The sequence below is a fragment of the Dermacentor silvarum genome, chromosome 1 (assembly GCF_013339745.2).
Source record: "Dermacentor silvarum isolate Dsil-2018 chromosome 1, BIME_Dsil_1.4, whole genome shotgun sequence".
Classification (NCBI taxonomy): Eukaryota; Metazoa; Arthropoda; class Arachnida; order Ixodida; family Ixodidae; genus Dermacentor; species Dermacentor silvarum.
Window position 1 is genome coordinate 384,995,048 of NC_051154.1, and position 26,396 is coordinate 385,021,443.

The 26,396-nt window shown below is 43.8% G+C and overlaps 1 protein-coding gene across 4 annotated transcripts in view; it reads right to left on the bottom strand.

The window, feature by feature from the left end:
* LOC119437508 (uncharacterized) overlaps positions 1-26,396 on the bottom strand; it is a 444,678-nt gene that overhangs the window by 381,613 nt on the left and 36,669 nt on the right. Inside the window, exons 1-3 of one of the 4 annotated variants that reach the window (XM_037704516.2) lie at positions 19,513-19,635; positions 10,395-10,740; positions 4,186-4,614 (exon numbers count right to left, since the gene is read on the bottom strand). The exons of 1 other annotated variant lie outside the window; for it this stretch is intronic. In XM_037704516.2, coding sequence (XP_037560444.1) covers positions 4,386-4,614; positions 10,395-10,740; positions 19,513-19,579 — 642 coding nt within the window. In that variant the 5' untranslated portion in view covers positions 19,580-19,635 and the 3' untranslated portion in view covers positions 4,186-4,385. Of the gene's footprint in view, positions 1-4,185; positions 4,615-10,394; positions 10,741-19,512; positions 19,642-26,396 lie in introns of those variants that run through there. 2 more of the 4 variants (XM_049660629.1, XM_037704517.2) reach the window with 2 other exon arrangements.

A 26,396-nucleotide genomic window follows, 5' to 3' on the forward strand; every position in this document is an offset into this window, starting at 1 on the left:
AAAATGCTTATAAATGTGTGACATTACAGTGATGTACGGGAACTGTGTTTTACATCCACAATTTAAAAAGTTTGTCCTTGATTTTCTACTTTTTTGCAGCAAAGAACTGCTAACACTGAATGTTAAATAATTGGTTGTTGGTGCTCCTTAGTGCGGGCTAAACTATTTAGTGTTGCCTTGCACTGGTAAACACAATGTGTAAATAGAACCAGTCAGCAGTTTCACTCATCATCAGTGCTTGTGCTTTTACCGTGACATGCAAAGGTATATACAAAGAATGACTTCTTTGGCTTTGTAAACCGAGTGATAGTTATGGCGCAACTAGCATGGTGTGCTAGTTGCGCTGTTGTTATTAAAAGAGCAGTGGATAATATTAGTTCACCCTAGACGTTGCAGCTTGGACATCAAAGTTGTGTTGGCTATGTGCAAAGCAACTGCTCTTTGCTCAATGCATGTTTTCTGTGGTATGCAGCTTAACATCGGTGGAGGTGTTCTTGTTGAAAACACACTGTTAGAACGCCTGCATTCGCACTGCCACGGCCTACCAACCTTGCCAGAGCTCTCCTACGTAGCATTTTCACGGTTGAGGAGGATGCGTGGCAAATCGTAGTTTGGCAAAGACAGCAACGCTAACGAGGACGCCGTAGTGAATGAGGCACTGGACCCAGTCAGGGTCAATGCAGTCATCAGTAAGTAACTGATATTGCCATGAAGGTCTCCTTTTCTCATTGTTTTGTCTCATGTTTCTTATTTGTGTCTCAGTGTTGTGTGCATGCGGATTAAAGCAAAATGTGGCTGTTCCTTTTCTTAGCTGTTTCCCAGTTCACATCGCACTTGCCATCACTTGTTAGTGTAAGGTACACTGTATGAGTTATTTTGGCTAATGGCACATTGTAATAGCACCTCCAATAAAAGGCGGGTAAATGTAGAGTGCCAGGCTGAGCAATCTATGGTCACCAAATTACTTTAAATGCAAGATTTGGTAAACTGTATCGGCCGTCGTATCATTAATAATCCTAATGCTCCCTTGTTGGGATCAAATGTGGCACTATCGATGAGGTTAGAGAAAAAGTTCCCTGTTATAGGGACTTTCTTCAAAGGCAATTGTGTAATCTAGCTCAGAGGTACCTTGTAGGAAAGAAAAGCCGATGGCATAGCGGTTTATCGTAATAAATAAATGCAAAAGAGCACATTTGTAAAATAGCCATGCACTACGTGTAACACCAGGTTTTTTGTTGTTGTTGAACAGAACTTAAAAAAATGAACGATGGCAGAAATCTTTCAATCTCAGCTGTAGTAAAATAAGTGTAATGCCAGTGCATTTTATTGAAAGTTGACGGCGATCGTCTCTAAAGTGGTGCGAGTTTCTGAACTTATTTCAAGGTGACTAATCTCGATAAGCCATCGGCTTCAATTTCTCCACTGCAAAGTGCTAATGAAGAAATACCTTGATAAATAATTGCTAGTTACCTCATTATTTGTTGCACTTACATGCTCAAGTAACATCTGCCTCATTTATATAAATGCCCCAGGTGTTGAAATTTTGGTATCTGGAACAGCTAGTGTTTAAAATTTGTCTCAACTCAAACAAAAAGATGCCTTGTACCTGCTCCTTACGGGATTGCCGTATGTGTCATAACTTAAAATAGCAATACGGTATTTTATATATAATGCCTTCCTGCAGCCAGCAAGCACAAAATATGTTACATCTTTTAAAACATAGCATCTGCACACATTTCCGGTTTTAAAACATATATTTTTGGTTTAAAGCGTATTTTTTCATTATTGGGGGCCTTATAGGATGCATCTGTGCCACCGTCCATATACGGTATTGCCTAAGCAATAAGTGGTGTAGTAGCCATTCAGATAATCGATGTCAAGCATTGTACTCATTGCTGTGGAGGCTAAGTAAATCTATGAACGTTTTTTACATTTCTTGCAGGCTACACATGACCCCCCCCCCCCCCCCCCCGCCAAGCAAGTTTGCTCAACAACCCTGTACCTCAAGAATAGCCTTTCGTCAATGTAGGCTCGAGAGCAGAAGTAGATAGACTGTATAGTGTATTCACGTATAGGAAGTAAACTTCAGCGCCTGTTTACTCCTGTTTACTGCATCGCCCTTACTGCCATATATGATAACGCTGCTTGTGCACAACTGACGATACATTGTACCGTCAGTTGTGCTCAGCAGTACACAGCAGATGCAGTGGAAGTCAGAGTAGCTAACTTCGATTGTATCGTCTCGCGGTTCTGTTTGTCACCTGGGGCTGAGTCCATGATCCGAGGTAAAATTTTGCAATTGCTGACGCAAATAATGAATTTATCACATATTCAAAACAATATTATCAGAAAGAATTGTGACTTACCCAAGAAAATGCCTCAGAGAGTCAGCAAAAATAGACTAATGAAGAATGCACTAGAAACGCAGTAATCCAGAATGCAGCAGAAGCGAAGTAATCAAGAATGCACCAGAAGTGCAGTAGTCAAGAATGCACCACTCACGCAGTTATCAAGAATGAACCACACACGCAGTTACCACGAATTCACCAGAAACGCGGTGGCCAATTACATGCAGAATGTGATCAAGCGCTCATCCCAAAAATGCATCACAATGTAACCAAACCTTCTGGTAGTCGTGATGAGAATTGTATACAGCTAATAATCAGACTTTCAGCGAAAATGTTTATAACGGTATTTTCGCCTATGGATAAACAGCTCCCCATGGAAGGCTTACAAAGAAACTCGCAAAGGAACCTCAGCCTGGAGTCGGCGTTTTGACAAGATTTGTCTTCTTCAAGGCTTTGTCGAAGCATTGGGTTCAGCATCATCCGTTGTTCGATTACTGCTCATCACTTTAAGCCTTAATCACACCTTGAACCTGTCTTATGGGAGGCTCTAGCCGAATATTTTGATTGTGCGAGCATCGACTGCTTTGCAGGGACACGTTCGACAAATAAATGTTTTTTTCCCGCTTATAATTCCTGCCAGGCTGGCCTGTACGCTGTTACTGCCCCGTGAAAAGAAAAAAAAACACATTGCAGCGCATTTAACTCCGCGGGCTTTTGAGTTTCATACAACTAGAATGCTGCAATTCAGCGAGCAAATGTGGAACTTGTTCTACAGTGCAAATGATAAATAATGATGTACGAGCCAGAACCACGATTTGATTATGAGGCAGGCCGTAGCGGGGGAGTCTTTAATAATTTTTACCTTAATCTATGTACACGAGCTAAGTAATTCTACAGTAGGCTAGCTAAGTACTTGAATCTAAGTAAATCATATCATATCTTACTACAATATATCATAAAGAATTGTTTTGCCAGGCTTTTATACAGCTTCAATGCAAGAGGAAACGTTGAGAAACTTGCAGATGTGATGCTTCTTATAAGAAGAAGATAAGGTGAAAGGGGTTGGTGTAGATAAGTCGTGCCTTTTTGTTAACCTTCATCGACTTAGGTTCGTGCCCCAAAATTAAATGCATGAATAAACTTCTCAGGTTACCTTCATTCAGGTGTTTTCACTATGCTGTACTTGAATTTTAGTTCAAGGGTCTCTTCTATCTACCGCCTTGGTTATAGAACAATATGTTGGAAGTTGCAATGATTTTTGCAATATTAAAAGTTAAATATAAGGCTATTACATTCCAAAGGCACGGTCTCGTTATGAGGCAGGCCATAGTGGGGACACGTACTAATTTGGACCACATGGGTTCTTTAAAGAGTACACAATGAAGGGTACATTATCTCTTTTTGATTCCGCCCCCAGCGGCCGGTATTAAACCAGCGACCTCGGGTTCATCAGTGCTTCTTATGCATCAATTAGTTATTGCAAATAGATGTCAACATTTGTTAGGTGGATAAACGCAGACAATTTCATTGAACTGTCGGTTATTTTCAAGAATGCCTTCTTAATTTGGATTTAAATATAGATTAATTAAAACGAAGAAAGTAGGCGCAGATACCTGGCTCTCAGATGATATCACAAGGATAACCATGCACGCGTGCACTGAACAATAAAGAAACAAAGAGTTATGGAATGGGAAAATATTTGATCACAAGAGCACAAATAGAAGCACATTCTATCTTTTCAAGCGTTGTGCTTGCGAAGTGCAGAGGCATCATTCCGTGTGATGGTCTCGGTTATGAGTTGTTTAGAGCCTTTATGAGCTGTTCTATTTCTATTGAGCGCTGGCTGATACCAAACTTTCCATTCGAAGTGCCTCGTTTGTTCGATGCATAAATATAGTGTTTTCGTCGTGTGTTTGCGTAGAATCCTATTAAAGGAATTTATAAAGTTATAACGGACATCTGGACTTTTAGAGTATGCTTTATTGTTTCCAACATATTTAGTCGTCAGCGGTAATCACATTACGTAGTGGCTTTAGCCTACGCGTGCGTCGCCAAAAGATTGTTTATGTCTTTAAGAGAAGATCTGACATGTTTGACAATCATTTCTTCAGTTTTCTTCTTCAAGACGCTCCTGAAGAGCTTTGTAGCAGCATTTATAATGGTGTTAATCAGAAAGTCACCATGCTTTACTGCTTCAAGTTTAACTTCCAGTCCATCAAAGTTAATTAGTTCGAAACCACCAAGTTGAAGTTCGCCGGCATCAGTCCTGGAAATTACAAGAAATACGAGAAATGTAATTGAAAACGTTGCATAAAACGTAACAGATTATAACTTTGCACTCAAACAAATGAGGAGGTGAGCTCTTCAATACTCAAATATTGGGCTTTCTGAATGATTTCCTAGTGTAACTTAGCACTTGCGAAATTGACACTTCCTCTGTGTAAGAAAAGAACAATATTTATGCATACACTACGAGCTCGTCGAGTACCCCACCACATTTTAGCAAGGGCTTTACGTTGAAAATGCTGAAGAAAATAGGATCGGCGTCAGTATTTACACTGGTAGAGCTTTGGATTCTTGGAACTGATTTGCAAGGGTGCGATGGTACTCAATTACATCTTAGTTTTTTCGCGCTCTCAGCATCTTACTGAAAAACGCATTTATAGCATAAGCAATCTTTAGAGCCTATGCCTGCAAAAATGCTGTGTTTGTGCCACTGCCTTTCGCTTTGCCTTCCTGCTGTATTGCCTGTTGCGATACAAAAAATAGCTCACGCGAGACACAAGGCCTTCTACTACACTGTACCTGAATTGGCTGCACATAAAGTGTTGAACGGGCTGTGGCACTGCTACCGAAACCAGCAATTCTTTGTTTTCGCGGGCCTCTAGGCTGACATACTGCCTTCATCTTGCAGCCACGACTCCTTAAGATAGAGGTTTATCTCGGAGCCGACACCATTTACTCTATTCAAATACATGTAAAACGTAGCAATACAGACATGAGCCAATCACTGGGACAATTTGAAAGAAATGTGTTGCGTATAAGTGAGAAAGTTAATTTGAGCAACGGAACGAATTAGAAGAAAAATAGAAACACGAAAGAAAGAAGGACGAGGCGATTACGAAGGCTCGCCTCGTCCTTCTTGTTCGCCTCGCCCATTGTAAGAGAAATACGGCTTAGTAAAACATTTTCTTATTTTCTGTTTTACTTAAGATATATTTGCTCTACATTGGAGAAGCGCCATTGCTGTGTAGTCGTATCGTCCTTGTTTTTTCGCGCTTATGTTTTCCTTCTCAGTTATGAACCAACTTGCTCAAGGAAATGCTTTAGTAGAAATGAGAATTTTCATTTAGCCGAATCTTGGTACTTTTCACAAAACGTGTCTGCAACTTTTGCTTCAGGCAAATGTAAGGGCAGTTTTCGAATCCGTAACTGTAAACCAAAACGAGGTATTTGTATCCTGTAAACTGCATGTGTTAAAGCGCCCAAATCGGGCACACTTGTCAGAGGGGCAATTTGGCGAGCTGTTTGTACATTGCGGAATAGTTCTTTCGCTGACAGACAGAAACAGCTTAGTCAGGGTGTTCTACAGGACATCCTCATAGAGGGTGTGAAATGAGGTGTCCTGCAACGCCTTTCTATGTCCGTGCCTGTCAGCGCAAAAGTCATTCTGCAAGGAGAAACGATATGTTTGCAGCTTACGTACGGTAGTTACAATGTCTACGAGGGTTTTACAAAATCTTTCGTGACAAATTGGTGTGATATTTCAGGGCGATGCATTGCTATTGGGTAGTGTACACATAATACATCGTGTTTTTCTGCTGTAGATGCCCTAATAGTAATATGTGCACTTCACAGTATTGCGATAGGACTATTAATTACTGAGTTACAGTGTTCAAAACTTGGTACTTCAGTTGCTGGTTTTTCCTTCAATTTTGCATTTAACAATTTTTGTTAAGAAATCTGGCGGCATAAAACTTCCTTCAGTCACAAATTTTTTTTTAAATGCAATAAACCGTATAAAATTCGGTGACGTGGTTGCCGAGAAAAAGGATTTCTTCATTCTCGTGTTGAAACAAGAGCGCCAAAGAAGCACAGACAGAGATAAAGAGACTAAGACGACGATGCTCTACTTCCAACCAACTTATCTGGGCAAAATACGCAATATATATATATATATATATATATATATATATATATATATACACCTTATGCCATCTTACCAGCCATAGCCCATACGCATGGAATATAACAGTGAAACAATTCTGCGATAGAAATAACAAATCAATAAACCTACCATCTGCACGTGTTCTTGCGATAGTCGAGCGCTCTTTCTTAGCGAGCGTTATAATAAAAAGTCGCAGTTTCGCCCGAAAGGCAAAGCATCGATTGCGATAGTAAATACTTATGGAGTTTTACGTGCCAAAACTCCAATCTGATTGTAAGGAACGCCGCAGTGGGGAAGTCCGGAATAATTTGGGTCACGTGGGCTTCTTTAACGTGCACTTAAATCTAACTACACGGGTGTTTTCGCATTTCGCCCCATCGAAAGGCGGCCGCCGTGGCTGTGCGATAGTAAATTAGCGGACAGCTATACGAAATAAGGATAGTAGTCTTATAGGCCGTAGAAACTTGTAAACATAAACATACTAACTATCTAAACAACCGCGCGCACCAGAAAACTTGAACACATCTCACTCGATGACCGCGGAAACTCGCTGTCACAACGCTGGAGTGAGAGCGGCAGCAGCAGTAGCGACCAAATTGACCTTTGTGCTGCGGCTCGATCAACGCAAACTAAGCAGCGAAAACACACCGCAAGGCGGACTTTCTCCGATGCAGATGGCTTTCAAGATACAGCGGCCCCGGTGGTCCAAGCCGCCCGGTGTAAAAGGCACCCCGCCCCCTATGTACCCTCCCTTCGGAGCATCGCGGTACGTCAGGTGCACGCGGCCGACCGGAGTGTAACAGGCCTTCCCCCCGCCCCACACGCACACCCACACTTTCCTCCCGGAGCCGTGCGCGAGATTAAGCCGCGATCGCCAGCTCGCCGTCGCAAGTTGTCACTCGAACACATAGCATACGGCGTGCGGCGACGATTTTATCGCAGTTGGACTCTATGCGGAACATCACAGCGACGGTGACGGCAATAATGCGCCTGGAGTGTCCACATAATTATTGCAATAAAATAGCAGCTCCACCGGGCGGCGCTGTCTTGCAACTGTAAACATACCCGCGCGTTTCAACTTTTTTGTTGCAGGCGTCGCTGTGATGATGATGATTTATTGGCATCTCCTTTAAAACATGGCGGTGGGACATAGTCACCTGGCCTGCTTGATTTAATCAGGTATGCTATACATGTCGGCGCGAACCGTGAGCGTTCCGTGCATTCAATCAATGTGGCTCGCGAAACAAACACGCGGAGTGTTGTGACGTGTTTGAGGCGTCACCCATCGTCTAGCATGGCCCCGCTGAAACGCGAGCACTGTTCTAGTGTTAAGAGAGATAATGATTGCAGAGAGGAAGATGCGCTCCACCGCGACCGTGGTTCTGGAAAGCGAGAGTGGAATTAAAGCACCGTCGGCTTTGTCATCTGCTTTTCTCATACCGTTGTCTCAGGAAGCAGTACATTTTCACCGGCGGTATCAGCCAAATTTTGTTTCTGCCACTATAATTGCAGTTATCACCCCAAAACTAAAGCGGAGTGGTGTTCTTCCGCACCAACAAATCTGTAGTCATCGCATACAAGACGTTCCACATGCAGCAGGAACCTGATTTCGAAGGGGACTGGTGCAAACTCAACAGCGAGAAGCGGAATGCTCCGGCCAAGGGACAAATTGCACGCTACTGTCCAGGAAGTGACTTGACCTGACGAGTTCCGCTCCCCACCTCGGACTATTTGTTCAGCCGCAAGTGTAACTATCTCGCGCATGAGAGGATCGCGATGCCTGCACAAACTAACGCTTAAATTAAATAGTAGCGAGCAACCGGAAGTGACTAAACGTTAACAAATGCAAATTAATGAGAAGAACGCATTACTTTGCAAATTTGAAGTATTTGGAAGCACGTTCTCGCGGCCTTTACTCTGGCCCCAAATGATTATTTTTCATTTCTTTTCTCACTACGTGAGATAAAAACGGCGCCGCGGTAGCTCAATAGTAAGAGCATCGCACGCGTAATGCGAAGACGTGGGATCGTTCCGCACCTGCGGGGAGTTGTTTTTTCATCGACTTTAATTGAAGCACCGTCGCCTTTCTCATCTGCTTTTCTCGTACCGTTGTCTCGGGAAGCAATACATTTTCACCGGCGGTATCAGCCTAACTGTATTTCTGCCACTGTAATTGCAGTTATCACCCAAGCACGAATGCGCACACGACATTTCCCCTATGTTGTCTTTGGTATCTGTGTTTGCTGGCTTCCTATGATATGTATAATAAAATCGGGCCCCTCGGTTCGCTTTCTTCTCGTTCATTACTTAACGTGGGTCTCGAATCCGCCGGCAACATTGATGCCTTCTGGTAGCATATGTGTGTTTATTGACCAGTTGCCTTCACCCAAAAACATCACGTACTCGGGACACCTGCGGCAGAAAGTATGTTCCTCATTCGCCGCCAAGGTTTGAGTGGTGGCACTGGCTAACACTTCCAGGGTTATTTCTATTAGTAAAAACATAAATATCGCAGAAAGTGAATAGGAAAACGGCGCCGCGGTAGCTCAATGGTAAGACCATCGCACGCGTAATGCGCAGACGTGGGATCGTTCCCCACCTAGGGCATGTTGTTTTCTAATCCACTTTAATTTTCATTAATTGATCATTTCTTCAATTCAATTAGTGAGTACAAGTAATTTCCCCTACCTTGTCCTTGGTGTCTATGTTTGTTGGCTTTCTATGATATGATTATGTATATATATACATGGTAATTTTATGGGAAGCAGGGAAAACGTAGTCTCTGCGAAGGCCTAGTTTTCTTCTCTCCTCGCGCCCGAGCTGCAAGTGCGTTTTTTATTCTTTGTTACAATACCATACATATACGTTTGGCTCATTGAGATTTTGACATGTCGCATGTGTGTGTGTGTGTGTTAATGTATAGCGTCGCAAGTTCGATAGGTGAATGGACGAAATGATGACTAGCCGCCTTACGCTACGCTAACGCAAGCAGATAGTACTTCGAGCTTCAGCTGATGCTAGCATTCATCACCCTGGGCTACTCAGCGCCTTGGTAACTTCAAATACTGCTCTGAAGAAGCACATTCGCGCCATAAATGCTGGATTGGCCAGAACCACGCTGCCGCTCATCCATTAAGCAACCGTCACCTGGTAATAAGGCACTTGGAGCGGTGAACGTGGCATTAAACACAAGTTTTGGTAATGTTGCAGGTTTTACGGTAGACAGGCATCTAACTGGACTCATCTTAAGCACTTCAAATTTGGTTGCTGTGGTGAGCTAACACGTCCTGATGAACTTCAACCGGGAGCTTTCAACCGAGAGCCACCATTATTAAGGGAGCTCGATGTGCTATATCGATGCCACCAACTGAAACGTTTGCTTGGCATATTGGTGAATTCCAGCGCAGATATAGACAAGGACAGAATATAGCAGACGACAGATGTGTGTATCTTTTCTGTCGTCTGTATCTGCGCTGCAATTCACCAATATAATGTAACAAGAAGCTCAAACAGCCACATTCGTCTGTTCAGCAGTGCCCGAACTTAATGCGAAGCCCATAAAACGTTATGAAACCCTCACGAATGAAACGCTAATGTTTATTTCCGCTGGTTTGCTTTGTGCCGTAAAATCATATGCTTTGTTCGAACATATCAGCAGACTTGAATCTCTTAGGCATCTGTTATTAGGTCCCACCTTATGCCACAGTCGCTACGCCGGGCTTTAGCGGTGCCGAACGCGGATTGTATGGCAAGATGCCTTGCACCTGCGTATGTGCCTTGCTTTAGTAAGATGCTCACGGTAACATGAAATGTAATAGTTATTTTCCTAAGTTTCTTTTATCCCCGTTTCAATAATTTAAGTGCAAAGTTATACTTACCCATTGAGATGGAGGGTCATCCTGGTTGCACTAATGGAAGCAGACATGTACGCTACCAGGTGGCTAAAACGGGCAGCAGTTATCACGGCCGTGTAGTTTACTAGTAGTTGCTGAGTGCCAACATCTACGCTAGCGCTGAAGGTACCGTTTTCTGCTCGTATAATGTTTGGGCCTGTTCGCGAAAGCGATTGAAGGCCTGAGACTGATCCTTCGAGGAGTAACACTTGGCCGAACAACAAAAAATCCACCGCTTGGTCAGGTAGCGCCATGGGATCCAATTTTAAAAAGCTCGTTCCTAGCCGAAGCATCTTTGTAAACAGATCTGTCTTCGTGTCGTTTGTGGTCACTGCAATAAAAAGAAAAATGAAAGACGACTATTAGTGCCACAGTATCTCATTATCTGCTGTTGTCGTTATGTGGGAATAGCACTAAGCCTTCATTGCTTAAGACGACAGCAGAAAAAATACCATACAACATAGTCGTTTTGATCTGTCACGATCGATCCGCTTCTTTTTTCGATCATCACGACGATGCACTGGACTAAACGACCTATTCATTAACAATATATGATTGTTGTTAAGTCCTTCAGGTAGCGCTCGGAGAAGTCGCTGACCGCAAGAAAAATGCCATTTCGCGTTTTCAAACTATTGAATGTGTTCGTATTAGAGTGCTCATGCGAAGGAACACCCGTCTTTCGGCTTGTGTACGGCAAAAGAGGGGAAATAAATGGTGAGGAGACCGATGCAAGTGGAAGGGGAGGAGGCACCTGATGTCACGAGATAGGAAGAGCGCCACGGGGAGGGATAGCACAGCTGCCGCTTGGCTGGAGGGGAGAGGGGGAAGCGCGCGTCACACGTCATCTGCTCTGGACTCAGCATAGAGTAGCATGCCGATGTTAGAGCAAAAGCTGAGCGAATAAAAGTGGCAAGCACAAAGACACCGCCATGTTGCTACCTCTCAGTCTCGTAAGGGTATAAAAATGAAAATGTGATGCAAAAAGAACCATTTACACGTAGCACGTAAGCATCGATGATTTGAAAAGTTCGTTCCGTATGTTTTAGAGAAAGATCCGATGGCTATTTATAACATTTTAAAGTAAACTTTAGGGTGCGCGAACGGTGCGCGGGAAGGCGCCTGAACTCGACGGCGCCATCATACTGAGGAGGTTGGGATCGCGTTCATTGCACGTCACGTCTTAATCGCATCTCGTCGTCTACGCCTGCGCGCCTGCACGCGTACCAACATGGCGGCGCCCTTACGGTTACAGATTTCCGTGCATGGGAGCTATGGGGAGTTTCTCCTCCAGACTTGGTAATATTAGCTTGACAGAATGACGGTGATGATCTTGAAAATGATTTAGCAGCACCTTCTTTGGAACAGGGTAGTGACAAATACCCGCCTAGCCTGCTTGAGCTAATCAGGTACGTTGTGGATGTTTTTCAGTCTACCTTTATGTCTAACTCTCCTCTTGCTTTTTTTATTTTTCTTCCTTAAAACCTCTATACTATCGTGTACCGTTATCAATTCCTGCAACGGATGCAGTCCTATGAATGTCTTCCCTGCTTTTTCCCCACAAATACTCTAAATACTTTCATCCACTTTAAATTAAGCTATTTTGGATGGTGTATGTTACTTACGGATCTCGCTGGGTGAATACCTTCGCATTCCCTTAGAATGAACGCTTTAGTACTCGTTTCTTCATTAAAGATCATGATTCCCGAGTTCTCTGTGTAAACTTAAGGCCCAGATATGTCGTCACGTTGCTATATATGTTCATACGTCTCTAAACACCTTGCATTGTCCGCTAATAGCTCTACTCCGTCCGCGTGCTAGAGCCTTTTGTTGACCCTTTGCCCATTACGGGTGTATGATAAGTGAAAACCTAAATAGCTGTTTTCCAGCCGTCGTTGTATTCAAATCAAATGAAAGGGGTATTTTCTTACACAATAATATGAAAAATGCGTACAAAGATATTTGGTCCCATAGCCTAAAGCGGCTAGTGATGGGTCCAATACAAAAAAATGTATTGCAATAATTAGCAGTATTATACAAACAAAATAGCGAAACTATCATACATTGGCGGTAAATACTATATATAATCACAGAACTGCGCAAAAAAAAAACGAAAAAAACGAACCCTAACCGTTAACAACAACGGAAACAAAGGGTATCCTTGCTTAGGTCTACGGTATCCTTGCTTAGGTCTACGGTCTACGGTGAATAGCGAGTCAGTCGCGCCACACTTCGCTCCGTTTGCAACGTGCCGCACAAGAAAGATTGTCCGCGCCAGCCAATATATCACAAAATGAAAACGCGTATACAGCTGCGCTGAATTTTCGCATTAGGGAGTATCATAATCGTCGGTGAATTTTTTGTTGCACCATTTGTCCATAACGCAGGTTCGATAACTCAAACCTTTATTCACTGTTTTCAATCGTCAAAGGGACCCAGGGTAGCTCAACTAGAAGAAGGGGCAGCGGCGCAACGCGCTGGAATGTGGCCCCCACAGTAGGCGCTCGGCCATCAATAGATGCACTTCGCTCTCGGGCAAGTGCGGAGACGTCGCGCGTTCAGGCAGTAGCGTTAGTGGCGGCGTTTGTGTTCTGTGCACTGTATATTTGAAGCTAAAGATGGACGCTGCGCCTTCTCCGAGTGGTACGTGTGATCCTGTACTAGAGTGTCGGCGGAAGAATGCCGCGGCTATGCGACGAAGAGTCTAGTACGTCTCATTATTCCAAGCAAAAAGGGAACGCGCAAAAGGGTTAAAACAGCGGAAAACTAAGGCAATTCATTATTGTCGCATGAATCCTAATGATGACCTTCAAATTTTTTGCTAAGGGAACAGTAGCATGCCTGTGTTGCCCCAGAATTAATACATAGGGGATCAATATATAGGGCAGGCAAATTATTCTTGAATGGTGACGTTTTCCCTCGTACTTTTGTAAATGAAATTGTGACTTCTTGGAAAGTATCACAACGTGAATTAATGTTTTGTATGTTTCTATTCGCTTTTCTTTCTGCTCATTAGCACTACTTGTTGTAAAATGTAAAGTGTGTCGGAAACAGTGGTGGAGTCCGCATATTGTGAGATGTTTTACAATACCGAATGTAATACCGATGACCTGCGAATCACATCATTTAAATGATATGATTGCGACCGTTGGGAAAAAAAGCCACCGTTCCTGGAGCTTTCTGAAATTCGTATTTTAGAACAAAAGTATAGGTCATTTAGCACCAACGTTTTTCTTATTACAACTTAGATTTCCATGTGACCCAGCTTATGGTCCTGTTCTCTACAGTTTTTAGGCTCTATGACGATAGATGAATATAATTGCCGCCATCGCTGTACTGACTCTGAGTCGCGGGTTCTGTCCCGGCATCGCCTGCCGCATTTCGGTGGGGGCGACATGAAAAAACGCTGGTATAGTTTGGTTTAGGAGCACGTAACCAACCCGAGGTGGTCAAAAGTAATCCCCTACTACGGCGTGCCGCATAATCGTGTCGTGGTGTGTCCACTTAAAACCCCAGCATGTAATTAAGTTTTTTAAATGTCATAGCACTATTTAAATGCCATTGTCTCTGCTCTTCTTATTGTTGAGCTGAAAGATGACATCTGGGTGTTCATTTTACGGGTTGCCCTTGGATCACAGTTGCACTGGCTTTTGGAACGTTATCATCTATGCTTGTAGCCACCGCAGACGCGTGTATAAGCATGTCATTCTCATCCAAATAGCATTCGCGGAGTGGAATTACAGTGCTTGGGTGAATCGTATCAAAGCCGTACGTTTTCTTTCGCCATGCGCATGAAGTGTGATGCTTCTGCCAGTGCGCAGGCGAGGGCATGAGGCAGCGTGGTGGCGGAAAGTTTCCAATACTGTCACGCGAGTTCCATTAGCGCTTGCTACGCGGCATTATTATTGAATTAAATTCTGGGGTTTCACGTGCCAAAACCGCTATTTTATTATGAGGCACGCCGCAGTCTGAAACTCCCGAATAATTTAGACCAGCTGGGGTTCTTTAACGTGCACCTAAATCGAAGTACACGGGTGTTTTCGCATTTTGCCCCCTTTGAAATGCGGCCGCCGTGGCCGGGATTTGATCCCGCGACCTCGTGCTTAGCAGCCCAACATAATAGCCACTAAACAACCACGGCGGGTCCGCATATACACAAAGTCGCAACGATTACAAAAAATGTACCATAGCAGCAGCGCCTTGCTTACCAGCCTTTCATTCTCTTGGATTTGCGATTGTTGAAAGCTGCACTTATTTTCCCGGATTCTCGCTCCTGTGCAACAGCGTCGCGCTTAATGCTACAATATTGTGCACAGCGTCTGATAGCATCGTATCCGACTGCGATTGACGCGTTTGTGCGTCTTTAGCAATTTTTGTGCACTTCAGCTCAACCACCATGTCCATACCCTTGATATGGTCTCTCAGGCAGAATGAGAGCATAAAATGTGTAAAGTCGTCCATCATCGCACCCTTAACACACCTAATATTGTCAGGAGATTTTATGTCCACTGCTGCACCAAAGAGTCCACCTGTGATATCTACTTACACTATCTGATGTCCACTGACTCTTACAAATTTATTCATCTGACCACACCAGCTAACCTCTGCCTCAAATGACTACGTTTTCCTTCGTTTAGATCAACTTCCTTTACTCTACCAGACCACCTTTTATCTGCCATGCACATTACAAGTATAACTCAAGTCCACTTTCTCTTTACCTAAACTAGAATATCAGACACAGTTTGCCACCAAGTCGATACCGCCGTCTTACCTTAACGTAATGCTTGTCAAACACTCATATTCTTGTATTATTGTACATCACCTAACCTGTTGCACTTTAACGACTTTAACGCAAGAGTTAACTAACCATTTCTCCAGAACGTCTAAGAAAGCAGAAAAAGGATAAAACGTGATTTCCTGTAATGTTTTTGCTAATTTTTTCATGAGCGGAGCTCGCCGTGACACGATAAGTTGTTGAGGAGCCCGTGAGTAGAAATCAGGAGTGCTAGCTGCTCGGGCATGCGTTGGCGAAGATAAGTGCCCACCGTAAAAACATTAGCACCTAGAGAGAATGAGGAGCGCAAGCGCAGCAAGTTCTTGCAATGACGCTGCTTTGATTACCAGTGCAAGCGTGCATTTTTAGAGGCTGCTCACGTCTTGCAGATAAGACATTCGTTTACACAGCGACAATGCTATGTTTCTGTACATGTTTTAAAAGCTTTAACGCTTCGTTTGTGGCTGCCTGCAGCGCGCTTAAAAAAGAATTTAGGAACTTCTGCACATCGCGCTTTTCTGCAAAACTAATACTTGCCATAGCAGCATATTTCTGTCGTTATTATCCGAAGAACAAAGTTTTTATTGCGGATCAATATAATTTGTATTACAGATTATAACGAAAGAGGAGCTAGAGTGGTATTGTTAGCAACGAAAAATGGCATCATCGCAATCACCTCTCCCATCCTACCGCTTTCCTCGGTTTAACCAGCTCGTTGTACCGGTCTAAGAGAGGATTCTACGAGCACAATGGGAATAGCCTATTGTGATTTGTAGATGGGCTAGTCCACGGAGATTTGAATCGTGCTACAAGCTTCCCAGTAGATTTCAAAAGGCAGTCTACAGAAGCTGAGCCTTTGTTTGCGTTCTTCTTGTTGATGTGCGGAAACGCCGAGCCAAATCCACAACGCAATGATTTTTGCTTACAGAATGAAACTTCTGAAGGAAACGAACTACATATTTACATGTATTGAGGTAAATATGTCTCAAGCGGTCGCCGAACTTAAAGCTGCGCAGGAATTTTGTGCTTTGTTGTTCTTGCCCCGTACTTGTTGGGAAAACTGCTGCCGCTTTCTTTAATTACTGCATTCGTTTTACGAAATGTCGTTTTTGTTATTTCTCGTCCCCCCCCCTCCTTATGCAATGCCCTCCAAAGGGCCCTTAAGCGTATAATAAATGATGATCACGATGAATATACGAATAAATCTGAGGCTGATATTAGTCAACGCCTACTACCCCAGTCACATACACTTTAGGATTGCCAGCGAGATATGGTTGACAGAAGGGATAGGCTAAGCCAATTTCAAAACGAGACTATCGCCCTTCGTGATTGTTTTGATAACGCCCGAAGACTGGTCCTGTCGAGATAATCAGGTGTTTTTCAGAATAGGCGACACTGAATCTGAAAATCCACAATATCAGAATAAATTATCCTCAAGATTGCCACCGACAAATTGAACCTTCAGCTGTCCACAGAATCAATAGCCCGCGTATCCAGGATTGGCCGATTTGTGCCAGTAAAAAATATACTGATAATTATGGAGCTTTCCGCTCATAAGACAAAAGAGCTAGTCTTTCCCAAGCGTTCATTGCCCAAAAAACATGCATCAGGACTTTTTATCTTGCCACGCGCCACACGCCCGCGAAACTGGTCGAGTTTGGCAAACCCTCAAGCAGATTTCTCACCTCGCTACAAAAATTGTTTTATTAGTTGTAGGTGCTATATCTTCTATGAGACCGTGAATTCTATCCGTGGAGCGTGACCGGCCACTAATACGTCACCCACGACAGACGATCCTGTCGGGTCTCTTTCGTGGACACAAAAGGACACGAGAATGCTGTTAATAGGGTAGGAAAAGTTTGCTCTCACACAGCTGAGCATGCACTTCAATATAGGCATCGGTTCGCGGTGATGCTCACCGGTTCACGGAGGCCTGAGTCAGCAGCTCCACCATAGTAAAAGGCTCATCCATAAGGACATGTTGGGTAAAGCTTGCTGCCTCATCGCGGACATTAACGCTGTCGCTTAGCAGATAACTCTAACAAAGTTGTCGCTGCCACAGCTATGTCGGAGCGAAAACTGTCGCTTCGCCAAGGTTTTCGGTGCTTTACTTAAGAGCAATACACAGCTTTACTGGTGTTGCTCTGTTCGCGCAGTCATTAGGCTGTGCACATTGTTCGAGACTATGGTGAGTGGCTTTCTGAGGCCAAGTTTTGAGCAAAAGGTGCGCATTCTCCCTTTGGCTAACTAGTGTAGTTCGCGCGCAAATTCCTTTACAGCACGTCTCGCTGTATGAATGTCCTTCATACAGCGTGGCCTTAACGCATGTCTCTCAACTGTGCGACGCATAGTTGCAGTCTTTTGAGCTGATGCGTCAGCCACCTCATGCGGCTTTAGCATTTTAAAGATCTTCCTTCTTGTATTTCGGGCTCCAGTTATATTATTTAGGAAATATTTGCAAGCTACGTCAGTTTGGTTCAAGCTAGGACAACACAGTCCACTCTCTAATGTTCACAATCCCACTTTGCTGTCTCAGTCTCTGACTTAGTCGCAATGCGTTTGCGCTTTAGCAATAACAATGCCGTACAAACAAACCCAGTAGTACATTCTTGTAAATTGAAGTATGTGAACTATCGTTTCTACTTTGGTCAACGGATTATGTTAGCTCCAGCTTAACTCCGCCTGAACCAGGGAGATTTAATTCCAGGAATCTAGTTCATATTCGAAAGAAGAGAAACAAAGCGACAAGCAGCAAGCGATGACTTCAAATACAATATTTCATTTCTATGCGACATAGGTCCATAGACAATGTGTTTCAGCTTAACTATGCAAAAAAGAGAGAAAGACAGCACATTTTATTATCAGAAAAGCAACTTTGCTAATGCTTTTTTAGAACTTTTTAGCTGCACCTGCTGTTCTAAAGCAGCTGCACGATACCAACACCTATATTCCAACTTGTTTTAAAAGTCATAAAAATACCTTCGAGAAACACGAATAAATAACGCGTAACTATTATTGGCAAGCACCAGCTATTAACGGCAAGCATTTAGCTGCACGAATATTGATGTTAGAACAAATGTATTTGGTCAAGACAGCAATAATTCATTGAATAGATACCTTAATTTAAGCAGAAAGCTTAATGAGTTTTTCTGTCCCTATTTCAGTGCTGAAGAATACTTGCGAAGTGTTATTTGCAACTGTTAGCACGTTACTACCTTTAAAACAGCATAAAACCTTTCCATACATTATGTGAAGTGGTTTAATAATAATCAACAAATTAGACTAGCAGCCTGTTTTGCTGACAAAGAAACTAATATAAATACGAGAGTACAGTTATGTTACATCTGAACAGGCTGCGCTTTTTTGAAAATAACAAAAACCACACGCAGTAATACAGAGGCGAATCGAAAGTCAAGCATTTCTGGTTTTGTTAGTAGAAGTGGCTTTGTAAGTTATTTCCTGAACATACCAAAGTCAAAGCAAGCTTCCCCTGTGGAGAAACGATGCATTCTCAAGCAAATATTTTACTCCCAACATAACTTCGAAGAATGTGTGACTCGGAATAATAGCAGCTCCTTTATAAGCATCCAGTGGCGTCCAGTGCAAGGCCGCCAAATGCATTCTATTTGAGAAGGCCAGCAGGATCATAAACGTATTAAGCTAAGATATTTTAGATAAGCATATATTGGCAGAAGTATACTACCTGAAGCTCCAATCCTGCTGGAATCTTAGGCTAGATGCCTGTAGTCAAACCTCGCATATTATTACATCTGCACTGTTTATGTTTGAAAAAGGCTTAAAGTGTGTCAAAAGTTTCCGGCACTGAAACCTGAATGACTGATAGACCCAATCTGACTCTCTAAGATCTTCACCGGCTCGAAAAATTTTACGAAATCAACTAAAAAGCATATGTACGCAACTGACAGACCTCATCAAAGCAGAGCAAAATTCACAAAGAAGAGATAAGCGGGAACAATGGCATCGGCCACATTGTGAACGAGATTGAGAGAAACACGCGAAAGACTGCGTAAGCAAGACAAATGTTGATGGGAAAATAGGAGTCCAGGCAGTGTCACGATTTTTTTTTCATTTTCCGTTATTTCCGCCTTTGGCCATTAGCTTGCACACCCGCGTATCTCCTGGATTATCCGCTCGGTGAGACGAATTATAAGAAGAAATAAATAGAATAGCATCACAATGAACAAAAAGAGACTCGGTACGGCTCCGCTGGTGCTGCGTACGTCATCTCATTTTGCCTGTTTCCTGTACCTTCAATTGCTACATGCAGAAACGAAGCACTCAATTCAGTCACTGAAATACCGTCATTCTTACCTGAACTGCCACTTCCACACGTAAACGCTAACAGCAAGATGGCCAAGATTCGTTTGTCGAAATTCATGACTGCGCAGGGGATTTGGCACGCACGAATGCGACTCAAGTCGGTGTCCAAGCCTCAAGCCTGGGTACTAGTACACGGGAGCACTCACACGAGCCTTATATCGCTGCCGTGCGCGGGCAGCGCGATAACGATCACTAGGCCAAGTCCTGATTGTGAGATCCTGGATAGCGTATACTACGCAGTTGCTTCATCTCCAGGTATCTAAGACTTCGAGGCATGGAAACCAACAGATGGTTAGACGTCATCCCTAGGCAAAAAGTACAGAGATTAAACGACATCGCGTGAGTGACATGCAAATGGTCGCGACTAAGGACAATATCTCTCTCGCTGATCTGGACTGCGTAAAGCAAGTTATAGGAGGCGCTGCCTTTCGCTGGCACTCAGATGTTTTGTTGGAGTCGCATATAAGACCCGTAAAGGCGACCGTTGGTAAACCCTGACTTTGGTCAATGTGATATCGTAATGAATGGAGAACCATCCGCTACATCTCATGTAGCAAAATCGCAGCTGCACTACATGCCAAAGCTGACCTCGAAACAACATAAGAAATTAGGCCATACGACCATCCTTAAGAGCCCCACCGCCATGCATTCGTAGCGCTGCTTTGGGTTGTCCGCCATACATCTGTAAAATTCTTTTCATGAATGCTTGCGCGTTAAAGCAGCCTTGATTTCAACAGGCGTATCGGAATGCCCAGCGCCGTAGGAGAAAAAGATGCCTCAATTCGATAATCCTATGCATATGGGTTAACTTCGATCTGTAGATGGACGTTGCACTTCCCACCGCAGTGGTGATATCGGCGACCTCAAACATTTCATTTGCCTTTTCCCGCAGTTCGACACAAAAGAAACGCGATGGTCTACAGCCTAAAAAAAGTGGTCTTTCGCGCAGGACCTTTGAAGGCGTCGTTTTCCCCGGAGGGCCCGCGGTAATCAGGAAAGGAGTGCAACGACGGCTTATTGCCTTCCTGTGAGACACGGGGTTCATCAACACCTGGCGACACACCACTGATCTCCACTCATAGGAGGCTCTGGCGGAACAATTGCCGGCCGTTTATGCCAGGCTGCCATGCTGCACCACCACCACCTTCGATCTGTAGGTGACTTAGACCCTATATATACAGCGTACTAGCTCCAAATAACACTTTTTTTTACAGATCCATATTTGTGCGGCATGAACCAGGTACCGCCACAGGTACTGGAGCTGAAAGAGTGGCGAGACCATGGAAAAGCAATGAGCAGTAAGAAATCTACCGCTGTGTTCATGAGCTGCAGTGATTTTATCCATAAAATGGATAACGCCACTGCAAAATTTGTGATTAAAGGCTACTGTTTATTACAGCGTTACCGCGGTGGCTTTATTTCACTAGTACATATGAATAGAACATACAGGGCGCTTTTTCTTTTCGTGCTTTTTTAGGTGGGACCCTGTAACAGGTAGGCGTTTTTCAATTACAAAGCCTTTCTGAAGCAGGTTTCGAGATGTTCATAAGCAGGTTTTCCGAATTTAGGGCTGAGATGGTTGCAGGATGAGTTAAGATTTAAGAGGAAGCTTTAGCTCGTGGGCTCCTATCTAAATACATGGGAAAGGAGAAATCGTTTACCTCGGCGACGACTGCACTAAATTTGATAAATGTGCGCGCATTTAAAAGAAAAGTTAAAATCTAGCGAGCGTTGGTTGCGAATTTTTTAGTTAGGTCGTACATTTTTTATTAAACATTGTTAAAAATCGCAAATATTCGGAAAACGAAACTATCATGTTTACATCTCTGTAACTCAGAAATAAAATACGATATCACAATTCTATAAGTTGCACCTAATAGTACATCTAACGCGTACAAAATTTATATATTACACATGCCTCTCAACAAAACCGCTAATGTGGGACTAGAACTTAATTCTGCAAAGCCCTGGTAATCAATGTACCAAATCGAGGTAAGAGATATAAACTGAAATATCAAATTTGTCCACTTTTGATGCTCTAACAGATAGAGTTTACAAAACTGCGCTATCTGTTATTGGTGCAGGGCTACGCAATTGTAAACTTCATGCTTCTATTTTTTTTTCAAGCTTAGCAATTTTTGAAAATTGCTTTTAAACCATTCAAGCCATAAATCAAATTTGCGCGTCCAACAGTCGTTATATTTTAAATTTCTCGATCAATTACAACAAATTTAGTTAGAATTGACCCATTGGTTATCTCAGAAATGCGGTTATGCGTTTTACATGTATTTGAACAGGCGGCATTGGAGTTGGGCCCGAGCTAAAGCTTCCTCTTTCCTCTTAAGAAGGAATTCCAATCATTGAGTGTCGGCTCTAGAAGCATATGCAAAGTTTATTCGCAATAATTGCCAAACATTACCACTCTGCTGAATTTCCGTATCAAAAAACGTGGAAGGTGACGATTCTATGTGCAAACAAAAATTTTAGTTTTCGCTTAAGCTACCGATAACCGATAACGTTACCGATAACGGCCCACAACAGTTTGAAGGACAGGTAGAGGACCACCTTGGCGTTTTTTATCTCTCTAAATTCTCTTAGGTTGGTTGCTCATTCAATGCCGTTGCTTTGGCATCACACGCAGCTGCTGACCCGCTAACGACCCTATGGTGCCAGAATATCTCGAACGCACTTGAGAACATTAATTATATCAGCTGTTATAGCAATTACATAAAGAAGCGCATCAAATGCAGCACGGCTTCTTGGCGTAGGGCGTCTTTACAAGGGAGAATTTATGTGTCTCTAAATCAACGTGTGGAGATGACGCGGTATCGTGAACCAATGGCGCAAAAGTTAGTCAGCCTAGTAGCCTGCTGGAGTAGTCTCAAGCTTGTTCCTTGACGGTCTACGCGTGCCTTTCCAGCTGCAAAAAAATTATGTTATCTTATCAACTCACCAGGGTAATACAATTGCCTACAATTATTTCTTCATTCACTCCGCACTTCGCATTTGACATTAAGTTTGGCCCTGTGTTGTGGCGTTACTCAGAATGCTTAGCGCCATTCTCTTTTTTCATCGCCTATTATCCCGTCATCTAAGCATTGCTACGCTACAGAAGACGCCAGACCATGTGAAGAAATAACCGGACGGGAAAAAGCGTCTTTCCTCTTTCAATGTCAGGTCCTTTCTTCACATTGGCCGGTGCATCAATGGTATGGAGTGATCCCTTCCGGATTTTCTTGGCGTGCAGACGAACATCAGTACACACCCCACATGGCGTGCAGTCGCAGCGGCCCATTGTGCTACTGAGCACCAGGTCACGGGTTCGATTCCCAGCCACATTTCAAGTACAAATATGCTCATGTATCTTGCTCTGGCTGCACTTGAAACACGAAGTTCGCAATTTATTCGTGGCCCTCTAGTACGGCGACCCCGATAACTTACTGCACAGTTTGGTGGCGTAAAGCAGCGCACTTTGTTTTTTCGGCACGCCACTTGCTAGAAAGTTCTGCGCCAGGGGGGGGGGGGGGGGTGTATTTGCCGCATTAACCCAGGGTTTCATTCATGATTTATGAAAGAAAAAAATGTTCGAGGTATCTAAAACTGATATCGTAATGATGGGGTTGGTAACTATAGTATAAAGAGGCAAAACCAGCAAATCAAAATTTCGGAGATTGTACTCGTTTAATCAATTGCTGCTTTCCGTTCGTTCGTATTTACTTGTCTCTGGCGATCGACCACATCTTTCGGTACAACGCATTGACGGGAGTGCCGGTGATGATAATTGTCTATGGTCACTTTAACCGCTGCACTCGTCGGGATATAGCGCCTCTTTTCTGCTATCCTGGTTGTCACGTCGAAACCTATCACGAATGACGGGTCGCACGGATGACTGACTCGGTCTTTTGCACTGTAGAGCCTAACATGCCCTTTGCTAGAATATGCGGTACAGTTAGTTGCAAAAAAATGTAGCTCCAATGAAAAGTTGTTTGTGGTGAAATTCAACTCTTTTATGGAATAAGAGCGCTCCGTATGACCTTACCCTTAATATGTGAAATAGTTGCTGGTGCCCCCTTTAAGTTTCTAAGGAAAAAAATGTTCGAGGTATGTAAAACTGATATTGTAATGATGGAGTTGGTAACTATAGTATAAAGAGGGAAAACCAGCAAAGTGAAATTTCGGAGATTGTACTCGTTTAATCAGTTGCTGCTTTCCATTCGTTCGTATTTACTTGTCTCTGGCGATCGACCACATCTTTCGGTACAACGAATTGACGGGAGTGCCGGTGATGATAATTGTCTGTGGTCATTTTAACCGCTGCACTCGTGGTGATATAGCGCCTGTTTTCTGCTATCCTGGTTCTCACGTAGAAACCTATCACGAACGACGGGTCGCACGGATGACTGACTCGGTCTTTTGCACTGTGCAGCCCAACAAGGCCTTTTATAGAAAAGGCGATACAGTTTCTTGCAAAAAAATGTAGCTCCAATGAAAAGTTGTTTGTTTATGGTGAAATTCAAATCTTTTATGGAATAAATTCGCTCCGTATGACCTTACCCTTAATATGTTAAATAGTTGCTGGTGCCCCAATTAAGTTTCTAAGTTAATCTCTAAGATTCCATTCGTAATATCAATTCTTAGTCGTTCATTCTGAAAACTTACTTAACAATTATGAATTCATTCCCTCGAAATGCAAAAAGAATTTATCATTGCCTTTTCCCAGAAATATGCACCCGGTGCACAACCTGGAAAGAAGAAAGGCAAGGGCCAAAGCTCTCCTGCAGGAGATAGAACAGGACAGAGAACATGCGGCTTTTGTAGATGCTGCATGGGTCAGAGGAAAGAAAGCCTTTACGGCAGTAGTAGTAGATGCAGATGGACTCACTCGGGATGCTATTACAATCATGACTAAAGAAGCGACAGTGGCAGAACAAGTGGCGATAGCATTGGCTTTAAGGAATAATAAGTGGACGCGAATTTACAGTGACTCTAAGATGGCTATTAGACATTTTACCAAGGGCTTTGTAACCAAAAGGGCTGCCCAGCTGATCGGTGAGATGGACAGCCAAGGGATCGAAATCCGCTGGTTTCCTGCACACATGGGGTCTGTCGATCCATCTCGGAGGAATTTGAACGAGGTGGGTAACGCAGCTGCACGAGGACTTACTATCCGTGCACTACGCGACCAGGACCCCAATAATATGCTGGAGGAGAACAGGGACCGATTACTTACATATAATGAAGTCACGAAGCATTATTACATGAACAGAAGGGAATTCCCAGTGCCACATGCTAAGCTCAATAGAGCTCAAGCGGTGACTCTGAGATTGTTACAGACAAGAACTTACCCTAGTCCAAACTTTATTAACAAGCTATATCCAGAAAGAGAGGTACCAATCAATTGCGAGAAGTGTAATGACATCATTACTCTGGATCATATGCTTTGGCAATGTCCTGTGGCTTTCACAGACTGCGACAAGGAAAGAGACTGGTGGCGGCGAGTGCTTCACAGTGTAGTGCTTTTAGATCAAGTACAGGCCGTCCAGAAGGCCCACGACACGGCGGTAAGGTTAAACCTTACTGTCCCGAAGTGGGAGCCGCCTGCGTCATCCTAAGGGTTGATCTTCAGGACCTGAATAAAGTTTATCATACCATACCATACCATTGCTTACCTTCAGAGTGACTACAATATATCTTTCCTCTAACGATAAAATTGTACAGCTTACCGTGGCAGTTTTCCCGTCACGGCAGCAGGTGTTCCCTTTCGCTCGCTCTGCTGCGTAAAGGCGCACACATGACCTGGCGTCGCAGCCAATTGGAATATAGGTGCCTTTTCACTGCTACAGACGCCGGATTTTTCGTATCATGGGCTATTTGATGTATTCACATCAAAACTACAAAGTTAGCTATCAAGAAAGGGCTCAGGCAAGGAGACATATTCTCTGCAATGCCATTCATTGCATGCTTAGAAGGAGAATTGCGGCATTATACTGGGAAGACTTAGGAGTGATGATCAACGGCGAATATCTATGTTGTCTCGTCCAATGTTCCCCTGTTCAGAAACACTGGGGAGCAATTACGACGAATGATTGAGTACTTTAACCGAGAAAGTGTAAGGGTGGGGTTGAAGATTGACGTCGTTCCAGATTGACGTCGTTGCACGGAATTGAACAATGAGGTCCGTGATAGTCAACATCCGTACAATCCTCCACCAGCTCCCCTTTCCATCGCTGCAGCGACTGTCGAGGAGTACCGCTCGAGAAGGCGAATGAGAACGCCACAGAACTACCACCGGGAAACCGGCAACGGGCGTGCTGAGGGATATGCCCGTTGCTCAACAACGGCCTACTCGGAGCCACGGACATACCCATCCTACCCGAACGTTAGCCGCGAGCCTCCCGTGTGCTATACCTGCGGTGTCACAGGACACATCTCTCGATTCTGTCGTCAGCGTCGTTGGGCACCGAGGTGGTACGAGTCACAGCCAACGTCCTATGGCACTGAACGTCCTAATGTCGACAATTCCTGGCCTCCACGCTCCTTTACTTCGTCGACGACCTTCCCCATCAACAGTCCTCGACGGAATCAGCGCAGCGACTCGCCCGTTTCAGACCGCAGTCTCACTCCACCTTCTTCACGTCAACGTCGCTCTCCTTCACCAAGGCGACGTTCATTCTCACCACCGCCGTCGGGAAACTAGACTGCGCGGCCGATGGAGGTGAGGTCGCCAGACTCGACACGACACTGATACCTCCACCGGTTACAATGCTGAGAAACAAAGTGGAAGTGACAATTGATGGTATATGTACAATGGCATTGGTGGACACCGGGGCTATGATATCTGTTATGAGTCTTTCTTTCAAGAACCGGCTTCGACG